At 41.6% G+C, this 27,630-nt stretch overlaps 1 protein-coding gene across 14 annotated transcripts in view; it reads right to left on the minus strand.

Annotated features, from left to right (window-relative positions):
• The window catches only part of LARGE1 (LARGE xylosyl- and glucuronyltransferase 1), an 851,853-nt gene that overhangs the window by 498,537 nt on the left and 325,686 nt on the right, over positions 1-27,630 (minus strand). Inside the window, exon 1 of one of the 14 annotated variants that reach the window (XM_054675922.1) lies at positions 5,444-5,581. The exons of 12 other annotated variants lie outside the window; for them this stretch is intronic. In XM_054675922.1, coding sequence (XP_054531897.1) covers positions 5,444-5,455 — 12 coding nt within the window. In that variant the 5' untranslated portion in view covers positions 5,456-5,581. Of the gene's footprint in view, positions 1-5,324; positions 5,582-27,630 lie in introns of those variants that run through there. One more of the 14 variants, XM_054675921.2, reaches the window with a different exon arrangement.

The following is a 27,630-nucleotide window of genomic DNA, read 5'->3' on the forward strand; positions in this document are numbered from 1 at the left end:
ATTTGTCCCTGCCCACATCCTGCTGATTGGTCCATTTTACAGAGCACTGATTGGTCATTTTACAGAGTGCTGATTGGTCCATTTTATAAAGTGCTGATTGGTGTGTGTTTACAATCCTTTAGCTAGACACAGAGCACTGATGGTACATTCTTACAGAGTGCTAACTGATGCATTTACAATCCTTTCGCTAGACATAAAAGTTCTCCAAGTCCCCATTCGACCCAGGAAGTCCAGCTGGCTTCACCTCTCATCAATTTCAAAAAAAGGCATCCCCAACTCTGTGTATGAGTCCCTGTCACCTTACACCCAGGCATCATGGAGGAGGGGAAAAAGGACAGGAGTTCAAACCTGGGCTCTAGCCCCACACAAAGCATTTGATCTCTCTAAGCCTTGGTTTCTTTACCTGTAAAATGGAGTGTGTTTCAGAGATGGAATGGGTCTCATGAGTCAGCATGGGGAACCTGTCTCATAGCTGCCCTAAATCGGCCTCCTGTGTGCCACCATCACTAGACTAGGATGTTTGAAAAAAATGTGGTTACTTAGTTTTTTTTTAAGAGTAGTTGCTCATTTTTAAAAGTTGGTAAAATGGAGACGATGCCTACTTCACAAAGTGGTGTAAAAATTAAAATATATTAAAGGACTCAAGGGCGTGGTACACAAAATATACTCAGTAATAAGCTCCCGCCCTTCTTCCTGATCCCTGTATCTTATTCCATGTATTTAGCTATCAGTGCCTCTTTTGGTGCTTCCAGATGAAGGTAAGGGTCTGTGGGATGTATGCAGGAGAGCAAAACACCCTGGGTGGTAGATTCAGACATGCCTGAATTTAGATTCTGGTATCATCACTTAATCGCCATGTCACCTTGGACAGGTTTGCTCAGCTTTTCTGAGTTTCTGCTATTTATAAAGGTCATGATTTCTTTTTTTAAAAATTTTTAATTTTAGATTCTGGGGGTACACACGCATTTTTGTTACATGGGTACACTGTGTAATGGTGGAGACTGGACTTCCAGTATACCTGTCACCTGAATGTTGAACACTGTATCCAGCAGGCAATTTCTCACCCCTCACACAGCTCTCACCCTCCCTTCTTTTGGAGACCCCAGTGTCTATTATTTCCAACTTTGTATCCAGGTATGCCCATTGTTTAGCTTCCATCTGTAAGTGAGAACATGTGATATTTTGATTTTCTGCTTCTGAGTTAGTTCACTGAGGATAATGGCCTCCAGCTCCATCCATGTTGCTACACTTACTTCATCCTATCAGGCAGGGTGTGGGTGGAAACAGCACACTCTCCTGGGGAATCTAAGGAAGATTTAATAAAAGGACTATTTAATCTAAGTATATGCAGAATTAGGGGCAGTAACAAGAACTGTGCAGTTACTTGAGGAGGGGAAGAGTACTTGGGGCCATTACCACCCCAAGGCTAAAAGGGCCTAGGCCGGCAGATGCTGGAATCCAGAGAGAATTGCTGTATGAGTAAGGCCACCTGGCTGAGGCAGTGACCTTCAGCAGAGGGACACAGCCTACCTGTGGCAACGCATAAGCCAGAACAGGAAAAAACATCTCAACCTCACTTCCCTCCTGCCCACCAGTCTCCCGGGAGGGCAGCCCTCCAGTCAACCCTAACGGAAACCAGAGCGAAAGCGAGACTAGAGATGCTTTATGTTATGCATCAGCCTCATGGAGCATAAAGTGAGGGTTACGGCAAGAGAGGACCTAGAAGGAAAAACCTCACACAACCGAGTCATACAGTTAACACAAGGGCAAATTAAATGAACAACAACAAAATCAAAGCACAATGCCCTGGCTGGGCGCGGTGGCTCACGCCTGTAATCCCAGAACTTTAGGAGGCTGAGGTGGGCGGATCCCCTGAGGCTGGGAGTTCGAGACCAGCCTGAACAACAGGGAGAAATGCCATCTCTACTAAAAATACAAAATTAGCCGGGTGTGGTGGTGCATGTCTGTAATCCCAGCTACTCGGGAGGCTGAGGCAGGAGAATCACTTGAACCTAGGAGGTGGAAGTTGCGGTGAGCAGAGATCGCACCATTGCACTCCAGCCTGGGCAACAAAAGCGAAACTCAGTCTCAAAAAAAAAAAAAAAAAAAAAATAAGCACAATGCCTTGTATATAATAGGTACAAAACACATATCTGGAACAGATGGATGGATGGATGGATGATGGATGGCAGGCAGGCATAGGAAGGCGGGCGATTTGTCTACAATCCCACAGCCAGCAAGATGCAAAGCTCTAAGAGTCAGAATTTGCCAGGAGAAGGTTTGTGTTCTTTCCCCAAACTACATTATCCTTCCTTTAGAGTGAGCCATCACCGTTAAGATCCGAGGACTCAGTGAGGAATTCCCTCCCATGTGCTTTATAAACATCTTCCTCATGAAAGCCCTGGCCTTTGGAGCTCAGCTCAGCTTCCTCTCTCCTCTAACAATCTGCCTGAACTGAGGCTTGGCAATCATTAGTCCATGCTGCAGAGCTGTGCTATTTAATCAGACCTTTGATTAACTTATTCATCTATTTTGGTTACCATCAAAGCAGGAGAGCTGGGTGAAGACTGAACACGAGAGTGATGGGTTAAGCTGTCTAATTAGATTGCCCTGACTCTCCGTTTTATTTTTAACACACATGTGAGGCACTCAGTTACACTGCAAAACAGGAAGACTACAGGAATAAATTAATCTCAACATAAGCCCAGTCCTGAATGTCACTCCAAGTCCCCAACTTAATACATAATCAATTAAGTCCAAGTGTTCAATTGGTTGTAAAGGGGGCAATGGGATGAGTTTGTATTCAGAAAGAAAGCCCCAGGAAAAGGTGGAAAATTAAGAAATTTGGTGGTGGGGAAAGAACATGTGGTAAGAAGCAGGTACATTTATTACAAATAGCTCACCCTCTTAGAGACGGCATGATATCTAGCACACTCTTCCCCCACCTCCGTCCACATTCTCCTCCTCCTTCAAGTCTCAACTTAGAAATCACTGCCTTCCAGCCACCCCCACCCCCACAGCCCCAGGCTGGATTAGGGGCTCCCAAAGCAAGAAGCAAGCTGTTTCCCTTCCTTCAGCACAGCATGTTATCCTGCTGGGTTCAATTTTCCATGCCCCTCTCCTGCACTTGACTGAAACTCCTTGAGGCAGGGACAATGTCTTTTTGACTGTGGTAACAACACAGTAATTATTCAAAAACTGTTTGATGAATGTGCATGACTATGGAGTCAGCCAGGCCTGAGTTCATTTTTCTCTGATATTTTCCTCACCTAGGAGCAGAAGTGTTCATGATTGCTAAAATCCAGGGTCAGGACAGAACAACGGAAGAGGCATAGTTTGTTGAGCCCTGAAGCCTAGGCTATAGAACTGGTTCTACTTTTAATGAGCTGTGTGACCTCAGGTAACTCACTTAACCGCCTTGAGTCTTAGTTTTCTCATCTGGAAAATGGGCGCCTACAATGTTATAGTATTCACAGGAGAAGGCATAGCATCCAGCCTCATGCGGGGCAAGCAACAGGTCTCCTCTAAGCCCACTTCTCCTCTCTCAGTGAATGCCTGTCAGCAATACCGAAGTTCAGATGACTCAGAATTTGGGGCATGATAAAAGCAGCAAATTCTGGTACCTTTGAAAGTAAAGGGGAAGTCAGGAATGCAGATGGTTTTGTCAGGGGAAATAAGTCACTTGTCACCTTGTCCTATGTTTCTGCAGAAAATGAGGCAGGCGGATCATGAGGTCAAGATATCGAGACCACCCTGGCCAACATGGTGAAACCCTGTCTCTACTAAAAATACAAAAATTAGTTGGGCATGGTGACGTGCTCCTGCAGTCCCAGCTACTCGGGAGGCTGAGGCAGGAGAATTGCTTGAACCCAGGAGGGAGAGGTTGCAGTGAGCCAAGGTAGCGCCACTGCACTCCAGCCTGGCAATAGAGCGAGACTCCATTTCAAAAAAAAAAAAAAAAAAAAAAAATCACAAGCTGAAATCTGGAAAATGCGAAGTCCCTCCCTCTGGTAGATCTCCAAAACTGGACAGCACACTTTGGGTTTGAGGAGGAGGAAAAGTGCGTGGGAGTGATTAGCCATGCAACCTTTTGGGGCAGTCTCTCCATGCAATCCACACTGGTATTAATCTCATTTCCATGCCGCAACACACTTCAGTCCAACCAGGAACTTCTTACATCATGGGGTCAATGGAGAGAAGAGCACCCTCGAAGGCAGGCTGAGGAAACCTGGAGGGCACCAGGCAAATTTTCCCGAGAGCATCCCATAGAGAAGTCAACACCTGGCAGAGTAATATCCCACCATGTTGTTCATCACTATCAACACGCCAAAGGGTTCATGTAATTAAAATGATAATAAAAATGAGACTTAGTTTATTTTAACAGGCAGATCATTATCCTTGCAATGGCCGTTAATAATTCTAAGCAGCATGGTCTAAACTTCAATCAGCAAAAATGCAGTCATGCCCAAGATTATCACCTAATTCACTTACATAAAGGGAGCACAGGCAACCCCAGGTTTTAAGGGTTTTATGTAAACTGGGGGGTTGGGGATGCTCTCAAAGGGAAATCTGCCTTCTTGAAGAAGCTGCCAATTACCAGGTAGACCCAAAGGGGAGCATCTATGAGGCGGTGTAAGTGATTCTAGGGTATATCTCATGCCAGGTGGTCCACAGAGAAGTTGACCAGATTAGCAGTATGAGCATGGAGGCAGAGAGCTGGACAGTGGACACACCTCACCTCTACAGGTGACTGCCCAAAACACAGGGGATGGAGGAAAGCCATGTCTCAATGGTGATGACACACTTCTGACCTTTGATAAATAAGGGAAAGACAGGAAAAGAGGCTGGTTTTGTCAGGAAATGATGCTCACTCCTTCTCCAAGATGTGGATTTCCAGGAGTCATTGAGATACCCCAGTAAAGATAATAATAGAAAATATGCCTAGCACGTGCTGGGTGTCAGGCATTGTGGCAAGACCTTTATATGGGCTGACCTATTTAAACTCCTCCTACCAAGATTAAGGGTTGTCTATTATTTAGTACCCAAAGTTTGGGGGTCCTTTTCCCTACCTCAACTTTCAGTCCCCCAGTCCTAGATACTCTACTCTGAACTGATGTGTTTCTCTCTTCCCCTCCCTTCCCACTGGACCTGGCTTATTCAATGTGCTCTTCACTCTTCTGATTTACTGCAGGGTCAGGACTGAGCCTCTGCCTCCCTCCAGACACATTTTCATTCCCCAAGCAGTTTTTCAGACAATTAGGTACAATGTCTTTAGAGCTGGGCATTCCTGGCTTCCAAATCTCTCCAGGGCTTAATTTTCTCACCTGTAAAAAGGGTAATAGTAGTATATCCTGCTTCCTTCCTAAGGCGTTACTATATATGTAATCTGTAAGCTCTCCTCTGCCATACTGGAAATATTTTTTGCTCAAAATAGATTGCTTACCCATATTAACATTTTGCTGTGGATTACAAATCACCTTGACATATTTTAAAAAATTAAAAAAAGAAGTCATCCCAGCTGCAGAATGTTTGAAAAGTCATTTGCCTTTCATGTTGTTTCTGAGTGGTTGTCTTGGCAACCAACCTATATGTTCAGAGTATAATTGTTAAGAAACAGAAGTGGGGCGGGGCTTGAGATGCTGGGACAGAGACACTGGCAGATGCCTTGGAAGAAGATCGTGAAATGAGCACGAGCTTTGGAGTCTGGCTGGCCCAATTCTGAATCCTGACTCTACCACAACCAGCCTGGCAAAGTCACCTCTCTAAGTCTCAAGCTCCCCACCCATAAAATAGAGAAAACACTACACATTGCATGAGGTTTGAAAAAGCATTAAATGAGGTAGGAGAGTCAAAGTGCCTAGCACAATGCTTGCCACATCAGGGCTCGATATGAGTGTTTAAAATGACACACGCCATTAATCCCAGCACTTTGGGAGGCCAAGGTGGGCGGATCACTTGAGGTCAGGAGTTCAAGACCAGCCAACATGGTACAACCCCATCTCTACTAAAAATGCAAAAATTAGCCAGGCATGGTGGTGCATGCCTGTAATCCCAGCTACTTGGGAGACTGAGTCAGGAGAATCCCTTGAGCCCGGGAGGTGGAGGTTGCAGTGAGCCAAGATTGTGCCACTACACTCCAGCCTGGGCGACAGAGTGAGACTTTGTCTCAAAAAAAATTAAATACATAAAAATAAAATAAAATGGTTAACAACACATAGTCTGGAGACTGACTGACTGGATTTGAATACTGGCTCCATCATTCACTATCTGAGTCATTCTAGGCAAGCAGTTAAACCTCTATGTACCTCAGTTTTCATCAGTAAATTGGGGCTACTTACAGCACATACTCCATGGGATTGTGAAAATTCTGGTGCTATATCTAAGCAATGGATATTGTTAACTGTTAATATTAGGACTGATGATACTAAGAGCAAAAGACAATATTCACATCTATTAAAGGCACCTGCTGTTGCACGCCTGTAATCCCAGCACTTTGGTAGGCCGAGGCGGATGGACCACCTGAGGTCAGGAGTTCAAGACCAGCCTGGCCAACATGGTGAAACACCGTCTCCACTAAAAATACAAAAATTAGCCGGGCATGGTGGTGTGCGCCTGTAATCCCAGCTACTCAGGAGGCTGAGGCAGGAGAACCACTTGAACCCAGGAGGTGGGGGTTGCAGTGAGCCGAGATCGAGCCACTGCACTCCAGCCTGGGCAACAAAGCGAGACTCTGCTCAAAACAAAACAAAAAAAGTCATCTGCATTTGTGAGTACTCACCCTTGGCAGCACAGAGAAACTCCAGTTTAGCTCAGTTGAGATCATTTAATGAGACATTTATGGAACACCTTAATATGGGGCAGGTACTGAGGAAGGCGAGGGACCAGTGTCCATGATGAAGGAAACATGGCTGACGTTCTCAAGGAGTCCATGGTCTAGTGGATATTCAGTATCCATGACTGCGCAAGTTACCTCAAAATGCAGCAGCTTAAAACAGCACCAGTTATTTATTAACTCAAATGGTTTGTGTGTGTCAGGAATCTCAGAGTACATTCGCTGGGTGGTTCTTAGGATTCCTCATGAGGTTGCAGTCATCGGAATACTTGCTCTGGGATGTAAGATCTAATTCTATGCTGGCTCCCACATACATGCCTGGCAGTTGATGCCAGCTGTCAATAAGAAGGCTCACGTTTTTGCCACTCCAGAAGTCTGCTTGAGAGTCTTTACAACATGCTAGCTGGCTTCCCCCGAAGTGAGTGGTCCCAAAGACAGCAAGGTGGAGGCAAGGTTATCTTGAAGACTTGGCCTCAGAAGTAACATGGCATCATTCCTGCAACATCTTATCGGTTATATAGGTAAATTTATGCAATGTGGGAAGGGACTAGACACGGGAGTGAATGAATGCTAGGAGGTGGGAATTACTGGGTGTCATCTTGGAAACTGGCTACCACATCTGTAATTATAGAATGTTATGAACTGGACTGTGATAAATTCCAAGTACAGCCATCCTCGGAGTCTGTGGGGTATTAGTTACACGACCCCTTTTGGAGATCAAAATCCAAAGATGCTCAAGTCTCTGATATAAAATGGTGCCCTATTGCATATAACCTATGCACATCCTCCTGTATACTTTAAATCATCTCTAGATTACTTATAACACCTAATACAATGTAAAAATTATGTAAACAGTTGTTATACTGTATTGTTTTGGGAATGACAACAAAAAACTCTGTACATGTTCAATATAGATGCAACCATCTATTTTTTTTTCAAGTGTTTTCAGCCCTTGGTTGGTTGAGATATGTATAGCAGTGGTCCAGTAGAAGGACAATTAAAGGGGAGTGATAAGAAAGGAGGGACAACAATCAGATAGAGATGTCTGGAGGAAATAAACCTTAAATCTGGTCTTGAAAAATGGGTTGAAAATTGAGATTCTCAAATATTGGGAGAAAAGCATGATAGGACAAAGAAGGCACAGAGATATAAACAATTGTGTGTGTGTGTGTGTGTGTGTGTAAAATAACTATAGTCTGATACACTTCATGAAAAAGCTTAGAGTTGAAAATGATAGAGATGGATATGGAAAGGTAGGACAGGATCAAATGTTGGAGAAGACCAGGACCATATGCCATGCAAAAGAGCACTGGATAATATCCCAGAGACAGTGGGAAAAACAAAAGGGGTTTCATGAGCTAAGAGATGTGATCTCATCTGTATTTTTGGAATATACTCTAATGATTTATGGAGGAAAGATTAACAGAAGGCAGCTGAGAGGCATCAGAACCTTGGAGGAAGCCTGGTGAAAATCTAGATTCCCAGGATCCTATTGAGAGGTTACAATTCATTAGATTTGTGGTAGGGCCTAGAAATCCGTATTTTAAAACCAGCACCCCGGGTGATTCAAAAGCAAGTCTCCATAGATTACCCTCTAAGAAACACCAAGTTAGGAGACAAAGAAAATGCTATTTCTCAAGGTCTTCTTGGCTGAATCATTTACACTGGATCAACAACCAACTTATTGTTCAGAAACAAGTCATAAGATAGCCCCAAGCTTAAGTGCCCCACCTGAAACTAATACTTTGTTGGATTTATGGGAAGGGAAGACCTTTCTCAAATATTAATAAAAGAAAGTGCTGATGTAAGATCAGGAGTTCTTTAGCTATCTCTATACCTCATAGGCAGTTTATGACAGTGAGGCCAGGAAGGCTTCTTGGCTGTACTTCTTTTTAAATTTAGAAGTCCTGTTTAAATACAAGCAGCTCTAGGTCAGCTACAGCAAAATTCTTAGTAACCAGCATCAACAGGAGAACTGAATTACATATTTCATGCCTTCTTATATTAGCAACTTAGAAGGAAATGTTGAGAGAGCCTGGAAGCTGGTCTTTGCAGGTGACAGCAATCTCCCGTAAGCATCAATGAACATTTATTGAGACATACAACCCTAGCCCAAAATAAGATTAGCTGGCTTGCCCCTAAAAATGCTCATTATTCAGAAGTCTACTAAGCAACCATCTTCTGCAAACATAAATAATTCCAGAATGATGACAAAGGAGAAGTGAACCAAGGGGAATGTGATCGTGGATCTACAGACGCGTCCCTCCTCCTATCGGTGGCACAAAACCCCTTCCTCTCTCATCGCCCAGCAAGAAGCATCCTCTATTTAGCTTTGCGAAGCTTGAGGGGATTGGTCACTGGAGCATTTACAGATTGCCTGAACATCCTTCAGTACTTTATGTTATGAAATGGAGCATTTCAAAGCACTGGGAATTCTGATTTGTGAACTGGACTGTTACAGTGGTTTAATTTCCTGAAATATAGCTGCCTTCTTCACTAATAGATTTTTCAATGCACTGAGGAGAAAATTGCATTAGCTGCTGCGTAGCCTGATCTTAATATTTTTAGAAGCTGCAATTCTTCTTATTACCGTGCACAGTATGTATTTATGTATGTAGACTTAGCACAGTGTCTGACACATAGAAGGCACTCAATGAATAGTTTTGAAAAAGTGAAACAATGCATTTACACAGACAACACTTATTGAGAACCATTGCTTCTGATGGGGATATACTGATGCACCTGCTTCGTTCATTCATCATTCGTTCATTCATTCATTCAACACTTCAGCGACTTCTAAGTGTAAAGCTCTGTGCCAGATGATTGCTTTGAGGAAATAACAGTGCAGTTTGGGGAGACATAACAAATAATTTCAGAAAGGATGGTCACAGCTGTCAGGGTGGTGGTTTACCCTGATAGGAGGTGGGAGTGAGGGAGGTGGGGCATGGGATGGTGAAGATATCCAGGTGGCTTTGGTGCTATTGTTCTAGTTTTAAGTTAGATGACACGGTGCTTTATCAGGGTATGCCATAACCTGTCTATCTGTAGTCTTCCTATGTATGTGAATATGCTCATATATACAGATATCACCGCGAAAGCACATGGATAAACATGTGTGTGTATACATACCCTCTCTATCTGTGGAGGACTGGTTCCAGCACCCTCAAGGATACCAAAATCCTCAGGTGCACAAGTTCCCTGATATAAAATAGTGTAGTATTTGCATATAACCGAGGTATATCCTCCCATATACTTTAAATCATCCCTAGAGTGCTTCTTAATACCTAATGCAATGTAAATACGATGTAAATGGCTGTTATACAGTATTGTTTAGAGAATATTGAAAAGAAAATAAATATCCATAAATGTTCAGTTCAGGTGTAACCCATCTATTCTTTTCCCCTGAATACTGTCAAGTCTTGGTGGGTTGAACCCAAGAATACAGAACCCACAGATATAGATAGGTGACTATGTATGCGTGGTGTATTTAGTTATATTTCATTCCTGTTCAAAGTGCTAAGAAGAGAGATAATCACTCTGCTATTAAACGCAAGTGGAAAAAAAGACTTCGTTTCTGTTACCATAAATTTACTCTATTGCATGCATTCTTAACAGACACAAAAGTTGGTTCTTGTGGGGATCAAAAAAAAAAATAAGATATTCCAATGGTTTGGTATTAAAATCTCATGTTAGAGGTTTAATCAGGGAAATAAAAAGTATAAAAAGGCACATAGGAGAGGGGAGTGATAATGTTTAAAAAGAGGTTAAGAAACACCACCCTCCAGGATCATACAACACTAAAATAGCCACAAAACAGAGAAGTATGCAAAAGCACACGCATACACATCTCAAAAACCTGCTCCCCGATCTTAGCCTCTGCTGAATCCAACAGTTCTTTCTTGCCTTTCTGAATTTAATCAGAAGGCAGCTGAATCAGAAAACACACTTCTCTGTTGTCAAGTTCATCTGGATATTTGGGGAGCAATTTCTCTCACTCTCACAACCATTCCTTCTTCCACTCTTACCTCCGCCTTCCCATGGAGCCATCTAAAAAGGGCAGCCACATAGGCTGCAATTAAAGAAGCCCCACACTGCTCTACATTAATGAGGCACTTTGCTTTTCATTTTCAGAGGGCTCTTTAGCACTTTGTAGGTGACACCCTTGCCTGTGACAATCTCTGTTACTAGCTGCGGAGATATACCTTGCAGGTGAGTTTAAACACACGGACAGCAACTTACAAGCAGGCAAAGAGAGTTGAGGAGGATGATCCAGAGTTGTCCCTTTATTAATTTCTGATTGGTTTAAAAACTGTTTTCTTTCACCACACATAGAAGGCAAAAGTCTCCTGGTGTAGTAAAAGGAAAACCTTGTCAATGGCAGTCCAAATGTCTTCTGGCTGACAGCCAAAATGAATCTCTTCACTGGTCACCCTGAAAAGATGATGGCTTCACTCAGCTCTTGTAATACATCTAACAAACATTAACCAAAGGTCTTATTGCAATTTTGAATACTTTTAACCTTGACCTTCAAGCCCTGCTTCAGAAGATTTAGACTGTGGTAATATTGACATTCACCTCCCCCCGCCAACAACAGGCCTTTACTGTTTAATATGATGGTTGTCAAGGCAACCAGATTGTGAGGATGGCTGTCTAACCTGTCTAGATTTAGAATTTATCATACATGAGAATGCAGAAGGGAAAAATGTCACCCTTAAAAAGTACTATAGAAGACGGTACAAAGTACAAGGTAATTCCATTGTGCCTTTACTTCCACTTGGGGATTTGGCTACTGATCAAAGGAATTCCTAATGCTCTAAATCCCCTTTAAAAAAATCACCTAATTCCGAAAGTGAGTCATTTATCTAAACACTCATTGTGTGTGCCAAATTCTGTACTAGATACTAAGGAAAGAGGAGTAAATGAAAAATGTTCCTCTTTCTTAGAAGATCACCATTAAATGGGAGAAAATATTATTATGTTTATAATAACAATCGCATTTGTTGAATGCTTACTATGTAACAGACAGTATACTAAAGCAATTTACAAGTATCTTTTAATTCACCCAATAACCTTTATTACTGTGTGTGATGTAGACATCAAGGAAATCACCCAATTATAATGAATTATAGGAGCTGGGATTAAAAATCAGATTTGCCTCTTTCCAAAAACCTTAATCGTTTTTGGAAACTGATTCAAATATGATACTCACATGATTATTACACAGTGAAATCTGTATATAAATTCTTACCAACATTCTTAGAACATAGCAAAATTCATTGTACTCAGAAATGGGAAGTAAAATCAGGAAAGACGAAGGTGACTACTAGATTGAGCTCATACTGTTAGCAGTAACAAACATTCCAATGCAGTTATAATAGAGTCATACACCTTCTCAGAACAAATGTTTCTCCAATCTCTAAAGGACTGCAAGTGGCCAGTAACGCTCTACTGAGAAAGCTGTTAACACCAAAATACAAAGCAGGAAGGGAAGCTTGGAAACATATGTCCAGACCCAGGAAGATTGTTACAATGGATTTTTAACTTCTGTACTTTAGAGTGTGTGATATGGTTTGGCTGTGTCCCCACCCAAATCTCATTTTGAATTCCCAGGTGTTGTGGAAGGGACCTGGTGGGAGGTAATTGAATCATGGGGGCAAGTCTTTCCCGTGCTGTTCTTGTGACAGTGAGTAAGTCTCATGAGATCTGATGGTTTTAAAAAGAGGAGTTCCCCTGCACAAGCTCTCTCTTTGCCTGCTGCCATCCATGTAAGATGGGACTTGCTCCTCCTTGCCTTCCACCATGATTGTGAGGCATCCCCAGCCACGGGGAATTTTAAGTCCAGTTAAATCTCTTTCTTTTGTAAATTGCCCAGTCTCGGGTATATCTTTATCAGCACCATGAAAACGGACTAATACAGTGTGCCAGGGAAAGTCTCAGCCTTCTAAAACTAACGGCTAGCATTTGTACATTACGGAGGGTCCTGAGCAGGAGCCAAGTGGAGCCTGGATGTCCTCCTTCAGGACACTGATAAAGACCTGCTGCAGCCCCAGCCCAGGGCTGGCCACACTTTGGAATTACATGGGCGCACTACTGGGCCTACCCCAGAAAAACTAAACTATGACATCTAGTGGTAGGGCCTGGCATTGCTGCTTGTTTGGGTTTGGAACACAAGCCATGCTAAAGTGTCATCCAGAGTGGCCCCTAGCATTGTTTTGGTGGTGTTGTTTTGTGTTACCAACAGTACCAAGTGATTCTTAGGTGCAATCAAGCCTGAGGTACACAACAATTGGGAAGTGAGCCAATCAATTAATTCTAACTGGGGAAGATCAAGACCCAACTTAATAGCACAGCTCTGTAACTTTATTTTCTGTTTGCACAGAATTGCTGAGTTCCTACATAGTACACATATTTTTTAATCCCCTGGGAATATTTAAGCGTCCTTGATCTGGAAGCAACATGGAATGATGGCACAAGCACTGTCTTCAATACAAGCTGGAGTGTGGTCAATTCCCTTCTCTGAATTTCAGGTTTTGCATCTGTAAAGCAGACACAAGGCGGCCGGGCGCAGTGGCTCACGCCTGTAATTCCAACACTTTGGGAGGCCAAGGTGGGCAGATCACCTGAGCTCGGGAGTTTGAGACCACCCTGACCAACACGGAGAAATCCCATCTCTACTACAAATACAAAATTAGCCAGGCATGGTGGTGCATGCCTGTAATCCCAGTTACTTGGGAGGCTGAGGCAGGAGAATCGCTTGAACCCAGGTGGCGGAGGTTGCGGTGAGTCGAGATCGCACCACTGCACTCCAGCCTAGGCAACAAGAATGAAACTGTCACAAAAAAAAGAAAAAAAAAAAAAGCAGACACAAGGCCACCTATTGCTCTGTCAGCCTGAAAATGGGATGATGTACAGGAAAATACCCAGCAGAGGACCTGACAGAATCGAGCTGCTGGTTCATTCTGAATCAAGAAGGAAGAAATATTTCATTATGTGACAGGTGGAATAAAGGCCTGATCACAGTGAGTGAGCTCGAGACGCTAGTCCTTTACCACATGTCATCAGTTGTGATTTTCTCTCCTTTATAACGGCTGGTTTTGGAGGGTGGGACTTATGTATATATACAATGTAAGGGCAATACACACACTCTGGGACATAATGTACAATAAGTAATAGCAGCACATTAATAATAACAGGGGATGAGAAAGGGGAGTTTCAGCAGTGCTATTATGCCTCTGAATAAGATGTTGATCATTGCTTGCTATTTTCTCTTCAAACATGTTATTTAGCCAGTAGTGAGCAGATTTAAAACCCACTGGGGTTCTTGAATTCAGCCTGGCTGAGTGGTTAAATCCAGTGAAAATATTCTAGTTAGATGAGTTTTTAGCCAAGGGAGTTGAGTATACAAAAGCATACATAACCGGTCAGTTTGTAAGACGTCCATCTTTCAAAAATGATAACAGGAAGGATGATGATGATGATAAGAGTAATAAGAATGCATGTGCAGCATTTTCTCATTTTCAATGAAATTTTCCATCTATTATTTCATTGGATGCTTGAAATAAGTTTGTGAATTAAGCAAGTAAGGGATTCATATCTCTATTTTACACGTAGGAAACTAAGACTTAGAAACATCATTGTCTCACATTGCACTGCTAGTAAGTGGGAGAGTTAAAATTTGCCCCTTCTGACCTTCAGGAAAATCACTGTCATAATGTGGAGGGCCTCCTAACACCAGTACCTAATGCTGGAACTTTATCATGGGAAACAGATGGAATTAAGAGACTGTGAAGCACCACGTACTGTTCTCAGCAAGAAAATTCACATTTTGATACCTTTGTGCACCTTTTCCTAAAATCAGCTCGGTGAAATGGTACAACCAGGGATGAAAACTTGAAATGTTTCCAAGTTTCCTATCCAAAGAAACTTTGTTTAGAAATAAATAAAGTTATTTTGTTGACCTGGCTTGTTTTCCATGCTTCAGTTAGAAGACAGACAGAATCTGACTGGGCACGGTGGCTCAAACCTGTAATCCCAGCACTTTGGGAGGCTGAGGTGGGCAGATCACGAGGTCAAGAGCTCAAGACCAGCCTGACCAACATGGTGAAACCCCATCTCTAGTAAAAATACAAAAATTAGCCAGGGATGGTGGCACGTGCCTGTAATCCCAGCTACTCAGGAAGCTGAGGCAGGAGAATCGCTTGAACCCGGGAGGCAGAGGTTGTAGTGAGCCGAGATTGTGCCATTGCACTCCAGTCTGGGTGACAGAGTGAGACTCCGTCTCAAAAAAAAAAAAAAAAAAAAAAAAAAAATCTGACCCATCAGTGTCCCAAATGAGGAAAGAGAGTAATGAATGGACATCACCATGGGGTCACCAAGTGATAGATACATCTTAACGCTTCACATGGCTGGGAATAAAACGACACAAATCCATTGGACTGGCCTCTGACTTTAGTGCTTCCATTTTCTATCCCATCACCTTCACAGTCAGCACCTGCTTAGAGCGTGGAGTCACCCCAATTGTGTCAGTTTCTAATATGAAGGGCAATTTTGCCCCCAAAGGACCCTTGGCAATACTTGGAGACACTTTTGGTTGTCATGACTTGGGCATTGGGATGCTACTGGATCCGGGGGGCAGAGGCAAGGAATGCCACTCAACATCCTCAGACAGGACAGCCCCCACAACAAAAAACTATCTGGCCCAGAACATCATGAGTGCTAAGGTTGAGGCACCTTGCTCAGAAGTACCAGCTGAAACTCAGAAAAAAGTGGATGTGGATGAAGAGTCTTTGTCCTGGTACATGAGAGTACACATTTTGTCTAAGTTTTGACCTAATGGAAAACACTGCATTATCTGGAAGTAGGAAAGACCTTGAAAGAGGAAAAAAGATGAGTTTGAAGTCCTCAGAATCTTTAAAGAAAGAAAAGTGACAACTCTTTAACCCCTACATATGAGAGAATTGAATGAGACTTATACATGAAAGAATATAAAGTTTAGATAAGCAAGATTGTCCAGTGACTGATTCAGGGACATCTCTCTTGGCTGAAGGCAATGAACTAGCCATTGGCTGCCATTCTCTCAACAAGAGGGATTACGCCTTTCCACTGTACCTAGGCACCTTGGCCACCCAGCAGGTACGCCTCATCCAAAACCCAACTTCACAATGAACCAAGGGCTCCAAGCTCCAGGTGCTGGACAGCTGATGTTACTCAGCATTCCCCTAAATACTTCCACCAAAGTTCAGACTCTTGGCATCTGAGCCCAAATGTTAACTTCACTAGGTCAAGAGCACCCTCATGCTTGTCGTGTACAAAAAGAAGAGGAGAGTGAATTCCTTCAGCTAGATAGTAGCTCCAAGGTGTACCTGGCTGTGCTTTCAACCAGGAACACCTCTTTACAGGATGCTTAAAGAATGGGCATTTGTGCCCCCTGCTGATACTGTACTATGTTATTATTCAGGGGAAACAAACCACATTAAGTATGAGCACATGTCTACCTTGGACAGCTCCAGTCACACATATTATACCCTGTCTAGATGACAAATAGGACTCTTGCTCTTCCTGCTAAAGCTCAATCCTTCCTCAGTTTTCTCCATCTTCCTACCACCACGCACCCACCAGCTTGTTCCAGAATTCTAGGAGCTAGACATGATCCCTCTCCCCCACATCCCAGATCTACCTTTCTGTCACAGCCACCATGTCAAACCCTCCCTGTCAAGTCAGCTGTAAAAATGAATCTGCCTCTCAACGCAGTCACCTCCACAGGATGAAGGCAGTGCATGGAGGTAGTTTTTCACCAAAACACCTTCTTTTTGAGAACCATCACAGGGCAAAATATTAAGTCTGGAGAAAATAAATCAATTTTATCTCTTGATTTTCTGCTCATCTACCAAGATACCTGCCCTCAGGATCCATATTGTCACTAGGTCACTGGACTTGAAAACCTTAAGGTCAGGGTTTTGGACTTAGTAGCAATCAATGCCTCTCAAGGTATATAGCTGGCAACCTGTTGCAAGTTACCCGATAAATAAGAAAATTAGAACCTCGGAAAGAAATTTTACAACGCCTATCCCATTCAGCTCCATCTTCTGCCCCTGAGCCCACTGAATAGGTCAGGGACATTGATTTTAAAATGGATTCTGTACACTGTAAAATGAAAGTTCAATTTTCCAAATATAAGGACAGTTGGGTCCCCCCCATCCAGTATGAAGTGTGCTTCCCTCGCCTTGTCCATCCCTTCAGTAATGCACTTCAGTACACACATATCTCCCCCATAAGAACACACTTTGTGATAGATAGTTACTATTTTTACCTTGGAAACTCCCTTAGCACTTTCCAAGACACATACATAGGCATTCCATTTATTTGCTTTCTTTTAATCAAAATGTGGACATACTGACTATACTGATACTGAAACCTCAGAGATAAAAATTGGCCCAACTTTCCCTGCTGTGGGCATCCTGACCAGTCCTGGATGTTAGTTTGAGATCTGGTTTATTAGTTTCCTCAATTATCAAAAAGGTATGCCCTTCATAAGTGAAAAAGAGAAGGAAGTGTCAGGCAGAGAAAAGAAGTGCATTTCTTTCCTTTCTAATAGAAAAAGTTTAATAAGAGTATTAACTTTTATAGCTAAGCTGAGCAGATAAAAAGCAGGTAAAGGAGTTTTGCTTGGGAAAAAGTATTCTCTTCTTTGGGCAACGAAAGCCTGTCATTAACTCAAAGAGCAAGATAAAATGCTCTTATGCCTCCTCTTCACCTCCTCCTCGAAGCTTCTGTGTTCTTGACAATGATGTACCTAGCATGGGAACACCACACTTCCCCCCCACTCCTGGAAATCACAGTGGCCCCCAAGGCTCGGCTCAGGGTTCCCCTTTTTCTGTGAAGTCATCCCTGACTATCCAGCTGGTAACTGATTGGTACGACACTCTTCCCTATTTCATTAGTTTTCACTAAATTCTTGGAGAAGACGTGAGCTTTTCCTCATCTGTATTCTGGAACAGTGTGCATTCAGCAAATCCTTATCCACTGACTGATTTGTATCTAGGTACAGACCTGCGTTGTTTCCTCCTAATCAGATGAGAATTCAGCTACCTATTAAATAGAGTTAACATCAGGTTTTCCAAGCCAGCTGGTTTCCCTGTGCTACTGAAAAAAAAAATGAAAACTCAGCTGGCAGTCCATCCATCTTAATCTTGAAGGAAGCGGGACCTTCCCCACGTACGTACTGGGTGTCTCGGAAAATCCTAACATGATCCAACCCAAACTCCAAACTGGCTTAGAAGTCACAGATGAAAAAGAGAAAGTGGCTGGGCACATTGGCTCATGCCTGTAATCCCAGCACTTTGGGAGGCTGAGGCTGGCAGATCACTTGAGGTCAGGAGTTTGAGACCAGCCTGGCCAACATGGTGAAACTCTGTCTCTACTAAAAATACAAAAATTAGCCAGGCATGGTGATGCGCGCCTGTAATCCCAGCTGCTCCAGAGGCTGAGGCATGAGAATAGCTTGAATCTGGGAGGTGGAGGTTGCAGTGAGCTGAGATCGCACCACTGCATTCCAGCCTGGGTGACACAGCAAGACTTCGTCTCAATAAAAAACAAACAAAACAAACAAACAAACACCACAGAAAAAGGAGTGTGAGAGGAGAGAGAAACTCACTTATATACATTAGTTATTCCTGCTTCTGAGATAAGCATTTTCTTCTCACAACAAACCTACAAAGGAAACGGGGGAGATTCTTTTGGTTGCCTATCCAGAGAGCTACACTTCAGATTCCCTACTGAGAAGGCTGAAAACACACAGACACACACACTGAGACACACACAGAAACACACACACAGGCAAAGGCACAAAGAATCATCACTTTTTCAGTCTTCCCTGAAGACAGGTCATGGGCCTGAGACACCATCTTGGCCAATGTACATGAAGCAAAGTCTCCTAGGAAATCTGGGGGAGAAGATTCCCTGTTTGGTAATGAGAGAGAGAGTGCATACGAGAATAAGGTTGCCTTCCCTCTTCCCATCTACAGTCCTGTAGGCAGCAGACTTCTGGATTTATTCTCACCCCTCGACCATGATGAGCCCATGGAAATTCCCAAGATAATAACCACCACTCTTGGAACTGCCAATCAAAGGGCTTCTTGATATTTGACACAAAATTAGTAGATTGTTTAAGGCACTTTACTCAGGTTATATATTACATCACAACATAAAAGATCAGGAAACTGATCACACAGGTAATGCAGGGAGGAAAATCACTGTAGCTGCACAAAGGGATGTAAAGTGAGTCTTTCGTGACCTCTCCCCATTAGGTTCCTTCATGCTCACCACGCCTGGCTTATTTTTGTATTTTTAGTAGAGACAGAGTTTCACCATGTTGGCCAGGCTGGTCTCAAACTCCCAACCTCAAACGATCCACCTGCCTCGGCCTCCCAAAGTGCTGGGATTACAGGTGTGAGCCACTGCACCCGGCCCACTCTCTCTTTTTCATCTGTTACTTCTAAGTTAGCCAGTTTGGAGTTTGGGTTGGATCACGTTAGGATTTTCTGAGTCACCTAGTTAAGTACGTGGGGAAGGTCCCAGTTCCTTCAGGATTAAGATGGATGCACTGCCAGTTTTCATTTTCATTTTTTTCAGTAGCACAGGGAAACCAGCTGGCTTGGAAAACCTGATGTTACTCTTTACGTGTTCCCAAAAGACACCTCCAAAATGACCTAAGTAAAAAGGGTAGGCGCTCACATGCCCACAAAGCCTCTATAACTTTGTGGGTGCTCTTCTACCTGGATTATCCCTTGCAAGTCCTTCTTACAGAGACAATGACACCCATGATAGTCACAAGTCATAAGCAGGTGAGCCAAACCCCGCGGTATGCTGCACCCTTACACCTGTGAATACGCCATGCTGCCCCCAAACAGGGAGAACAACACGGTTTTTTTTTTTTTTTTTTTTTCAGACGGACTCTTGCTCTGTCGCCCAGGCTGGAGTGCAGTGGCACGATCTCGGCACACGGTAAGCTCCGCCTCCTGGGTTCACGCCATTCTCCTGCCTCAGCCTCCCGAGTAGCTGGGACTACAGGTGCCCACCACCACGCCCGGCTAATTTTTTGTATTTTTAGTAGAGATGGGGTTTCACCATGTTAGCCAGGATGGTCTCAATCTCCTGACCTCATGATTCGCCCACCTCAGCCTCCCAAAGTGCTGGGATTACAGGCGTGAGCCACCGCGCCCGGCCGAGAACAACAAGGTTACTATTCCCATTATCTATGTGAAGTCATTAATGACCCTCTCTTTCCTTCCCTCCCTCTGCTCCTTTCATAGTCGAGAGAAAAATATAGTTTTAAAAATTGTGCTAGTACAGAAAGTCTGCAAAATGCAATGAAAACGAGAAAACTAGAATACATGTACCCAGAGGTAACATATTAAACACTGTCATATGATCTGCCTTTGTAAATAATTATATAACTACACAGACATCTTTAAACTTTGAAGGGAACTAGTTTTGTGTCTTATTTTAAACTTAATATTACATCATGAGTATTTCCCTTTCCACTTATTGAAGCAACATTCAACGTTGCTATTAAATCAATGAAATGTTATTTAAAAATGATTTGGAAAAGCTTCAACTATCTTATTTCAATGATGTACCATACTTTACTTACCCTTTCATGAATGTTGGGATTTAGGTTGTGTCTAAGATTTACTATTGCAAACAAATAATACCATGATGAAAATCCTTTGATTCCACCTTTATTTCCTTGGAGCAAAGAATTTCTGCATCACAGAACCTGTATATAATTTTTAAGAATCTTGATATTGCCAAAATATCCAAAAAGGATATTCTGATGTTGACTTACAATAGACAATTTAAGAAGGGTTGGCCCTCATAGATACTTCCCATTAATAAGTAATAAAAAAATTTTAAAGACTCCTATATAAAATCTTATTTTCTTCTTTCTTTGAATATATTTGTATATTTTTACCATTTGCATTTTTTTGCGAGTTCCCTTATTCTTATTCTTTACCCATTTTTCTGCGGGTCTGTATTTCCTATTTATCTGCAACAGCTCTTTATGTATTACATGCTATATCTGTTTCAAGTACAATTTTTCCAATTTATCACTTGTCCTTTAATTTTGTTTCAGTTTATTCAGAATTTCCCCTTGATTTTTTCCATTGCAATTAATCAAATCTACTGGAGTTTTCCTTTAAGATTTTTTTTTCATTTTCCTTAGGCACACACAAACCTTCCTCCTTCTTAGACCAACATTTTCATATTTTTCTTCTAGTTTTGTTGAATGTTTCTGTTTTTAAATTCAAGCTTTCAATCAATACAAAATTTATTTTTTTAATCTGGTGATATCCTATTTGATCACTTCCCAAATCCTCAACCACATTAATGCCTTTTGTTGGAAAATCCATTCATTCTCTACAGGTTGGAAATTCTTTCTTGAGCAAGAGACCATGGATACCCAGAACTTAAGTTATCGGCCTTCTCTTTTTATGTTCCCGGCAGATAAAATAACGTTACTGGAAATCCTCCGTGCTGAATGAAACAGCCTCAAAATTCTTACCAAGACTTCTTCATTCAAACACCTGGTTAGAGCCAACTATGAGCAAGCACATGCTAAGAACTGGGAAGCAGAAAGAAGAGCTGAGGGGTCCATCCACGTAGGCTCCACACTGCAGTGGCAAGTGAGACATACATCCACCAATACCCATGCATCAAAGGTATTTAACAAATAAGTACACGAGGATCGATGTCATAGAAAATGAAGTAACAGGTGGAAAGATAACCTATAGAAGGGGAACCCAAATTTGAACAGAATGCCAGGCCCAGAACACTTTCCTTGAGATGTTAACTGAGCTCTAGAAGAAAGATGGGGAAGGGAGATTCCTATTTCAGGTAACATAGTGAACTAGATAACCTCAAAACCCTCACAGTGAAAACATTTTGAAAAGTTAACAAAGAACATATATGTGTGCGTGTGTGTGTGTGTGTGCGCGCGCATATAAAATTTAAATTGGCATCAAAGCAAAACTACAAAAATTAAAAGCAAGTCCAAGTTGGAAAATTAGAATATAAGTAATCCCTGAAATTCAGTATTGCTTTGAGGGGAATGGCTCTTGACCTTCTGCTTTCACTGCTGTGAGGGTGCAGGAGGGAGAAGATGAGGCCCATGACTTGGCTTAAGAGGGAGTCAGAGAGAGAACCTTTGTATAAAGTTAGGACCCGAATCCTACACTCTTAGTATAAAGGTGATTTAGAAACAAACCCCCCACACACAGAAGGGAGGAACAGAAAACACACTGATTTTTATCTGGATGACTACTAAGGTGGGGGTGGCAGGCCTTCCTTGAGAATTAGCACCCTCAAGATGGATCACACAGTGGTGTGTTGTCTGGACTCAAGCTATCTGGTGTCTGACAGACCTCAAATGCAGAATTTAATTCAAAGCGATTAGGACTGACAGGGCCTCAGGCGACTGGCCGCAATAAATGCAAATCTTCTTCCAGGCAAATACAACATTACACCTCCAGGCTTTCATAAATCTGCATGGAATTTCCCATAGAGTTCAACTGTAGTAAGTAAGGAGGAAAGGCTAGGGCCCAGGGCTAGGCTGCAGGGCTCAGTTCTTGTTTCCACCACTCCACAGCTAAGAAGTCTTGGTCTAGCTGCCTCTACTCTCAGGTTCCTCCTCTGTAAAAGATTATCACAGCACTAATTTCAAGGATCTGTCATGAGATTTCAATGAGATAACACTAAATGTTTAGTACTATGTCTGATACATGATAAGTGACAAGTAAATGTTGGCTATTATTGATTTTGATTACCATTTTTCAAATTTATATTGTTGTATACCTTTACTCATTGTTCTGTTTATTAATATTTCCTCCATTGTTTTATTAAATTTACCAGAGGTTTGCCATCTTCTTATCTATGGAAATTAATTAATTAAAAATTAATATTTTAATTAATTTAAATTAATGAAAATTAATATTTGTTTAGTTTTCTGTTTATTATTTTTCTTACTTCACAGACTTCTGCTGTGAACTTCACTTCCCTTCTGCTTTCCTTAGGGACACACCATTGTTCATATTTCAATTACCGCATGAAATGTAAGATTCATTTATCATTACCTTTGTTTTTGAATAATGAAAGAAGTGGAGGCTATTAAAATATCTCCAGTGACAGCTTTGGGCACATTCCATAAACTTTACTGTGAAATGTTCCTCTTCTGTTGATACCAAAACAGACTATAATTTTAGTTTTTATATCCTTTTGGATTAAATAGCATTTAGGAAGATTCTTTACCCTCCTCTACTTTCCAAGAAGTTTGAATTTCCCATTTAAAAGTTTGTTTCTGATATGTAGTTCTGCTGCACTGTGGTCAAGAGTAGGGCCTGTGTAATTTTTATGGTATGGAATTTAATGAGGTTTTCTTGTGCCATAGTATCTATCATTTGTGTAATTTTTTTGATAAACACTTCACTCATTTTTATTCCATATGATAGGCAGTTCAATAACTATTGATATTATGTTTTAAAAATCATTTCTGTCATTAACAAGATGATTCATCTTTCTTTTCTGTGGCCAAAGCTCTCCCAACATATATTTCTATCAATTTTTGTTTTTTGCTTAGTATATCTGGAAGTTTTCTACTTGGAAAATAACTTGGCTATTCTATCCTCTTATGGGTATTAAACTTACCAATTTAAAATTATTAGTTTTACCTGATTATATTTTATTGTATTTGATTTAGTCTAAAATTAACATACACCATATTGCTATTTAACCAAGAATTAAAGTTGTTATCCAGTAATGGAAGAGTTTAAAGCATTTACATTTATTAAAGTAATTGATGTTTGATTTTACTTCTGTGATAGTATTTTTATGCATTCTTTGAGAAAAAATTTTACATCATCACAATTCACCTCTTTTAAATGTACAGTTCAATTTAATAAATGTATACAGTTTGCAACAACCGCAGCAATCACTTTATAAAACAATTTGATCACCCTCAAAAATTCCCTAGTGTCCCTTTCTGGGTAGTCCCACCACACCACCCTCTGGCTCCTATTAACTTTGTCTTGCTTTCAAGAATGTCACATAAATGGAATCATTTACCATGTAGTCTTTTGGTCTGGCTTTCTTTCACTGAGCATCAAACCTTTTCACTGGCATTGCTGTATGTGCCATCAGTTCATTCATTTCCATTGCTGAGATATACCACAGCTGTTTACCAATTCTTCAGCTGACAGTCAGTGAAGTCCTTTGAATAAAGCTGCCATGAATATCCACATACAAGTTTTCCAGTGGACATAGGTTTTATTTCTCTTGGTTGAACACCTAGGAGTGGAACCACTAGGTCATATTGTGAGTGTATGTAATATTTTAAAAAGCTGCCAAGGCCGGGCGTGGTGGCTCACACCTGTAATCCCAGCACTTTGGGAGGCTGAGGCGGGTGGATCACGAGGTCAGGAGTTTGAGATCAGCCGGGCCAATATGGCGAAACCCCGTCTCTACTAAAAATACAGAAATTAGCTGGGCGTGGTGGTGGGTGCCTGTAATTCCAGCTATTCAGGAGGCTGAGGCAGAAGAATCGCTTGAACCCGCGAGGCGGAGGTTGCAGTGAGCCAAGATGGGGCCACTGCACTCCAGCCTGGGCAAAGAGTGAGATTCTGCCTCAAAAAAAAAAAAAAAAAAAAAAGCTACCAAGCTGTTTTCTGAAGTGGTATACCATTTTTCACTTCCATCAGTGATGTCAGAGAGTTGCAGCTGTTCCACATCCTCACTGACACTTCGTATTGTGAGTCATTTTAATCTTAGCCATTGTAGTGGGTGTGAAGTGGTATCTCAGGATGGTCTTTAATTTGCATTTCCCTGATGACTAATGATGTCATTATTAATTTGCATTTTTCAGGGATTCATTGGCCACTCCATCTCTCCTTTGCTGACATGTCTCTCAAAATATGTTGCTCATTTCTAAATTGGGTTGTTTTCTTATTATTGGTGTAAGACCTCTCCATATATCCCAGATACAAATCTTTCATCAGATAGATGCTTGGCAAATTCTTTCTTTCAGTCTGTAGCTTATCCTTATAGTTTCTTATTAATGTCTTTGCAAGAACAAAAATCCTCAACTTAGATGAAGTCCAATTTATCAATTTTTTTCTTATTTAGTGTGTGCTTTTTATGTCTTATTTAAGAAATCTCTCTGCCAGGCATGGTGGCTCACACCTGTAATCCCAACACTTTGGGAGGCCGAGGTAGCAGGACTGCTTGGGCCAGGAGTTCAAGATCAACACGGGCAATATAGCAAGACCCGTCTCTCCAAAAAAAAAAAAAAAAAAAAAAAATTTTTTTTTTTTTTTTTTTAAATTAGCCAGGCGTGATAGCATGTGCCTGTAGTCCCAGCTACTCTAGAGGATGAGGCAGGAAGATTGCTTGCGCCCAGGTATTTGAGGCTGCAGTGAGCTATGATTCTGCCACTGCACTTCAGCCTGGGTGACAAAGGGAGACCCAGGGAAAGAAAGAAAAGAAAGGAAAAAAAGAAAGAGGAGAGGAGAAGGGGGGGGGGGAGAAGAGGGGAGGGAAGGGGGACAGAGGGAGGGAGGGAGGGAGGAAATCTTTGCCCAACTTGAAGTCCCTATAATTTTCTTTGTTTTCCTCTATAAGTTCTACAGATTTAGCTCCTATATTTAGGTGTTAAGATTCATTTCAAGTTAATTTTTGTATGAAGTGAGGAGCAAGATTAATTTTTTCCCATGTGGCTATCTAATAGTTCATTTTTTTATTATTATTATTTTTTTCTGTCTCATCTTTGCTTCTTACTTAGGCTTTATTTCATTTGAAATAATCATCACTAATAAATTAGATCTAATTCTACTTATTTCATTGGGGTCATGTCTGAGCTTTGCAGAAACACCTTACCCTTTTTTCCAGGATAATCAAAGTAAAGAGTTAAAAGATACCACCTAAGTTACCCCACAAAATCCACTATATTTAACAGCTTTTAAACCCAACTCATACTCTCCAGTGTGTTTTAAAATGGCTGTGATCAGCTTATTATTTGCGTATGTTCTGAAGACAAATATTTTTTGGCATTTGCAATCAGCCTTGCAACTGACTTAAAACAATTATTTACATATCACTCTATGTGTAACTCTGTACACACTGTCTGCCCCTTTATAACAATACCTTTTCATTCCTGAATATTCATTTTGATCACTTTTTTGGGTGGCTTGCAAAGAAGCTATAGTTTCTTCAAGAACAATACACTTGTGTATATTTTCTTTTTTTTTCTGTTTTTGTTTGTTTGTTTGTGTGTGTGTGTTTTTTGAGACGGAGTCTTGCTCTGTCACCCAGGCTGGAGTGCAGTGGCGTGACCTTGGCTCACTGCAAGCTCTGCCTCCCAGGTTCACGCCATTCTCCTGCCTCAGCCTCCCGAGTAGCTGGGACTAGAGGTGCCCACCACCACATCCGGCTAATTTTTTGTATTTTTAGTAGAGACGGGGTTTCACCGTGTTAGCCAGGATGGTCTCAATCTCTTGACCTTGTGATCCGCCCGCCTCGGCCTCCCAAAGTGCTGGGATTACAGGCGTGAGCCACAGCGCCCAGCCTTTTTTCTGTTTTTAAAATTTTTTAAAATCTATTTATTTATTTTGAGACCAGGTTATGAGACTGGCTAATTTGTGGATTTTCTTGGTAGAGACGGGGTTTCGCCATGTTGCCCAGGTGGGTCTCGAACTCCTGGGCTCAAGTGATCCACCCACCTCAGCCTCCCAAAGTGCTGGGATTACAGGCGTGAGCCACTGCACCTGGCCTATTGGTGTATATTTTCTGAGTTCCTGCAAAGCCTATCATTTTTTTTCTGTCGCCTTATAACATGAGAGAACTTGGTTGGTATTCTTGGGTCTCTGTCTATTTTGCTCAAAACTCTGCAGACATTTTATTTGGACACCTACTCTTACAGTACAGAAGCTGAGGCGGGATTTTTATTCTTCCAAGATAATAAGCTTGTCTCCACCCTCTGCCCTGGTATCACCACGTAGTGTTAAAAGCCAAGTTCCATACCTTGTCCACAGCCATCAACAACCATATGTGTTACTGAGCACTTAAAATACGCAAGTCCAAAGTGAGACGTTCAAAATATATACCAGATTTCAAAGACTTAATATTTACAATCTGTAAAATATCTCAGTAATTCTCAAAATACTGATCTCAGGTTGAAACGATACTATTTTGGATAAATAAAATTAAATAAGATGTATTATTAAAATGTATTGCACTGGTTCTATTTTGCTTTTCAGAATGTGACTACTGGAAAATTTAAAATCACACAGATGAGTTGCCGTTTTATTTCCATCGGGTAGCGCTGCTCAAGAGTCAGACTACCCAAAATTCATGTTTTGGTTCCACAATGCATTCGCTGAGTAATCTGAACAAGTCTCTTTCCTAAGCTTCAGTTTCCTCGCCAGGAAATGGTAGGGATAAAAGAAGATTATGCAAGTTAAGCATATTAGGTTGGCAAATAATCAACTCTTAATAATGAGAATTACTATTCCTAAAAGAAGGATTTTGTTTTAATCCTTGCAATTCAAATAATTTTCTAGGGTGTACACTAATGTGGGCAACTTATCACCGATTTTACCTTAGTTGTCGAGGCTCCTTTTGATCTGCAGGTATACAATTCCTTTCGGTGCTTGACAATTTTCCTTGAGTTTCATCATCCTAGGGATGAAGCAGCCAACACCCTGGGCCTTGCAGTATCTAGAGCCCATAGTTTTCATTAACTTTTTCCAACA

The sequence above is a fragment of the Pan troglodytes genome, chromosome 23 (assembly GCF_028858775.2).
Source record: "Pan troglodytes isolate AG18354 chromosome 23, NHGRI_mPanTro3-v2.0_pri, whole genome shotgun sequence".
Lineage (NCBI taxonomy): Eukaryota > Metazoa > Chordata > Mammalia > Primates > Hominidae > Pan > Pan troglodytes.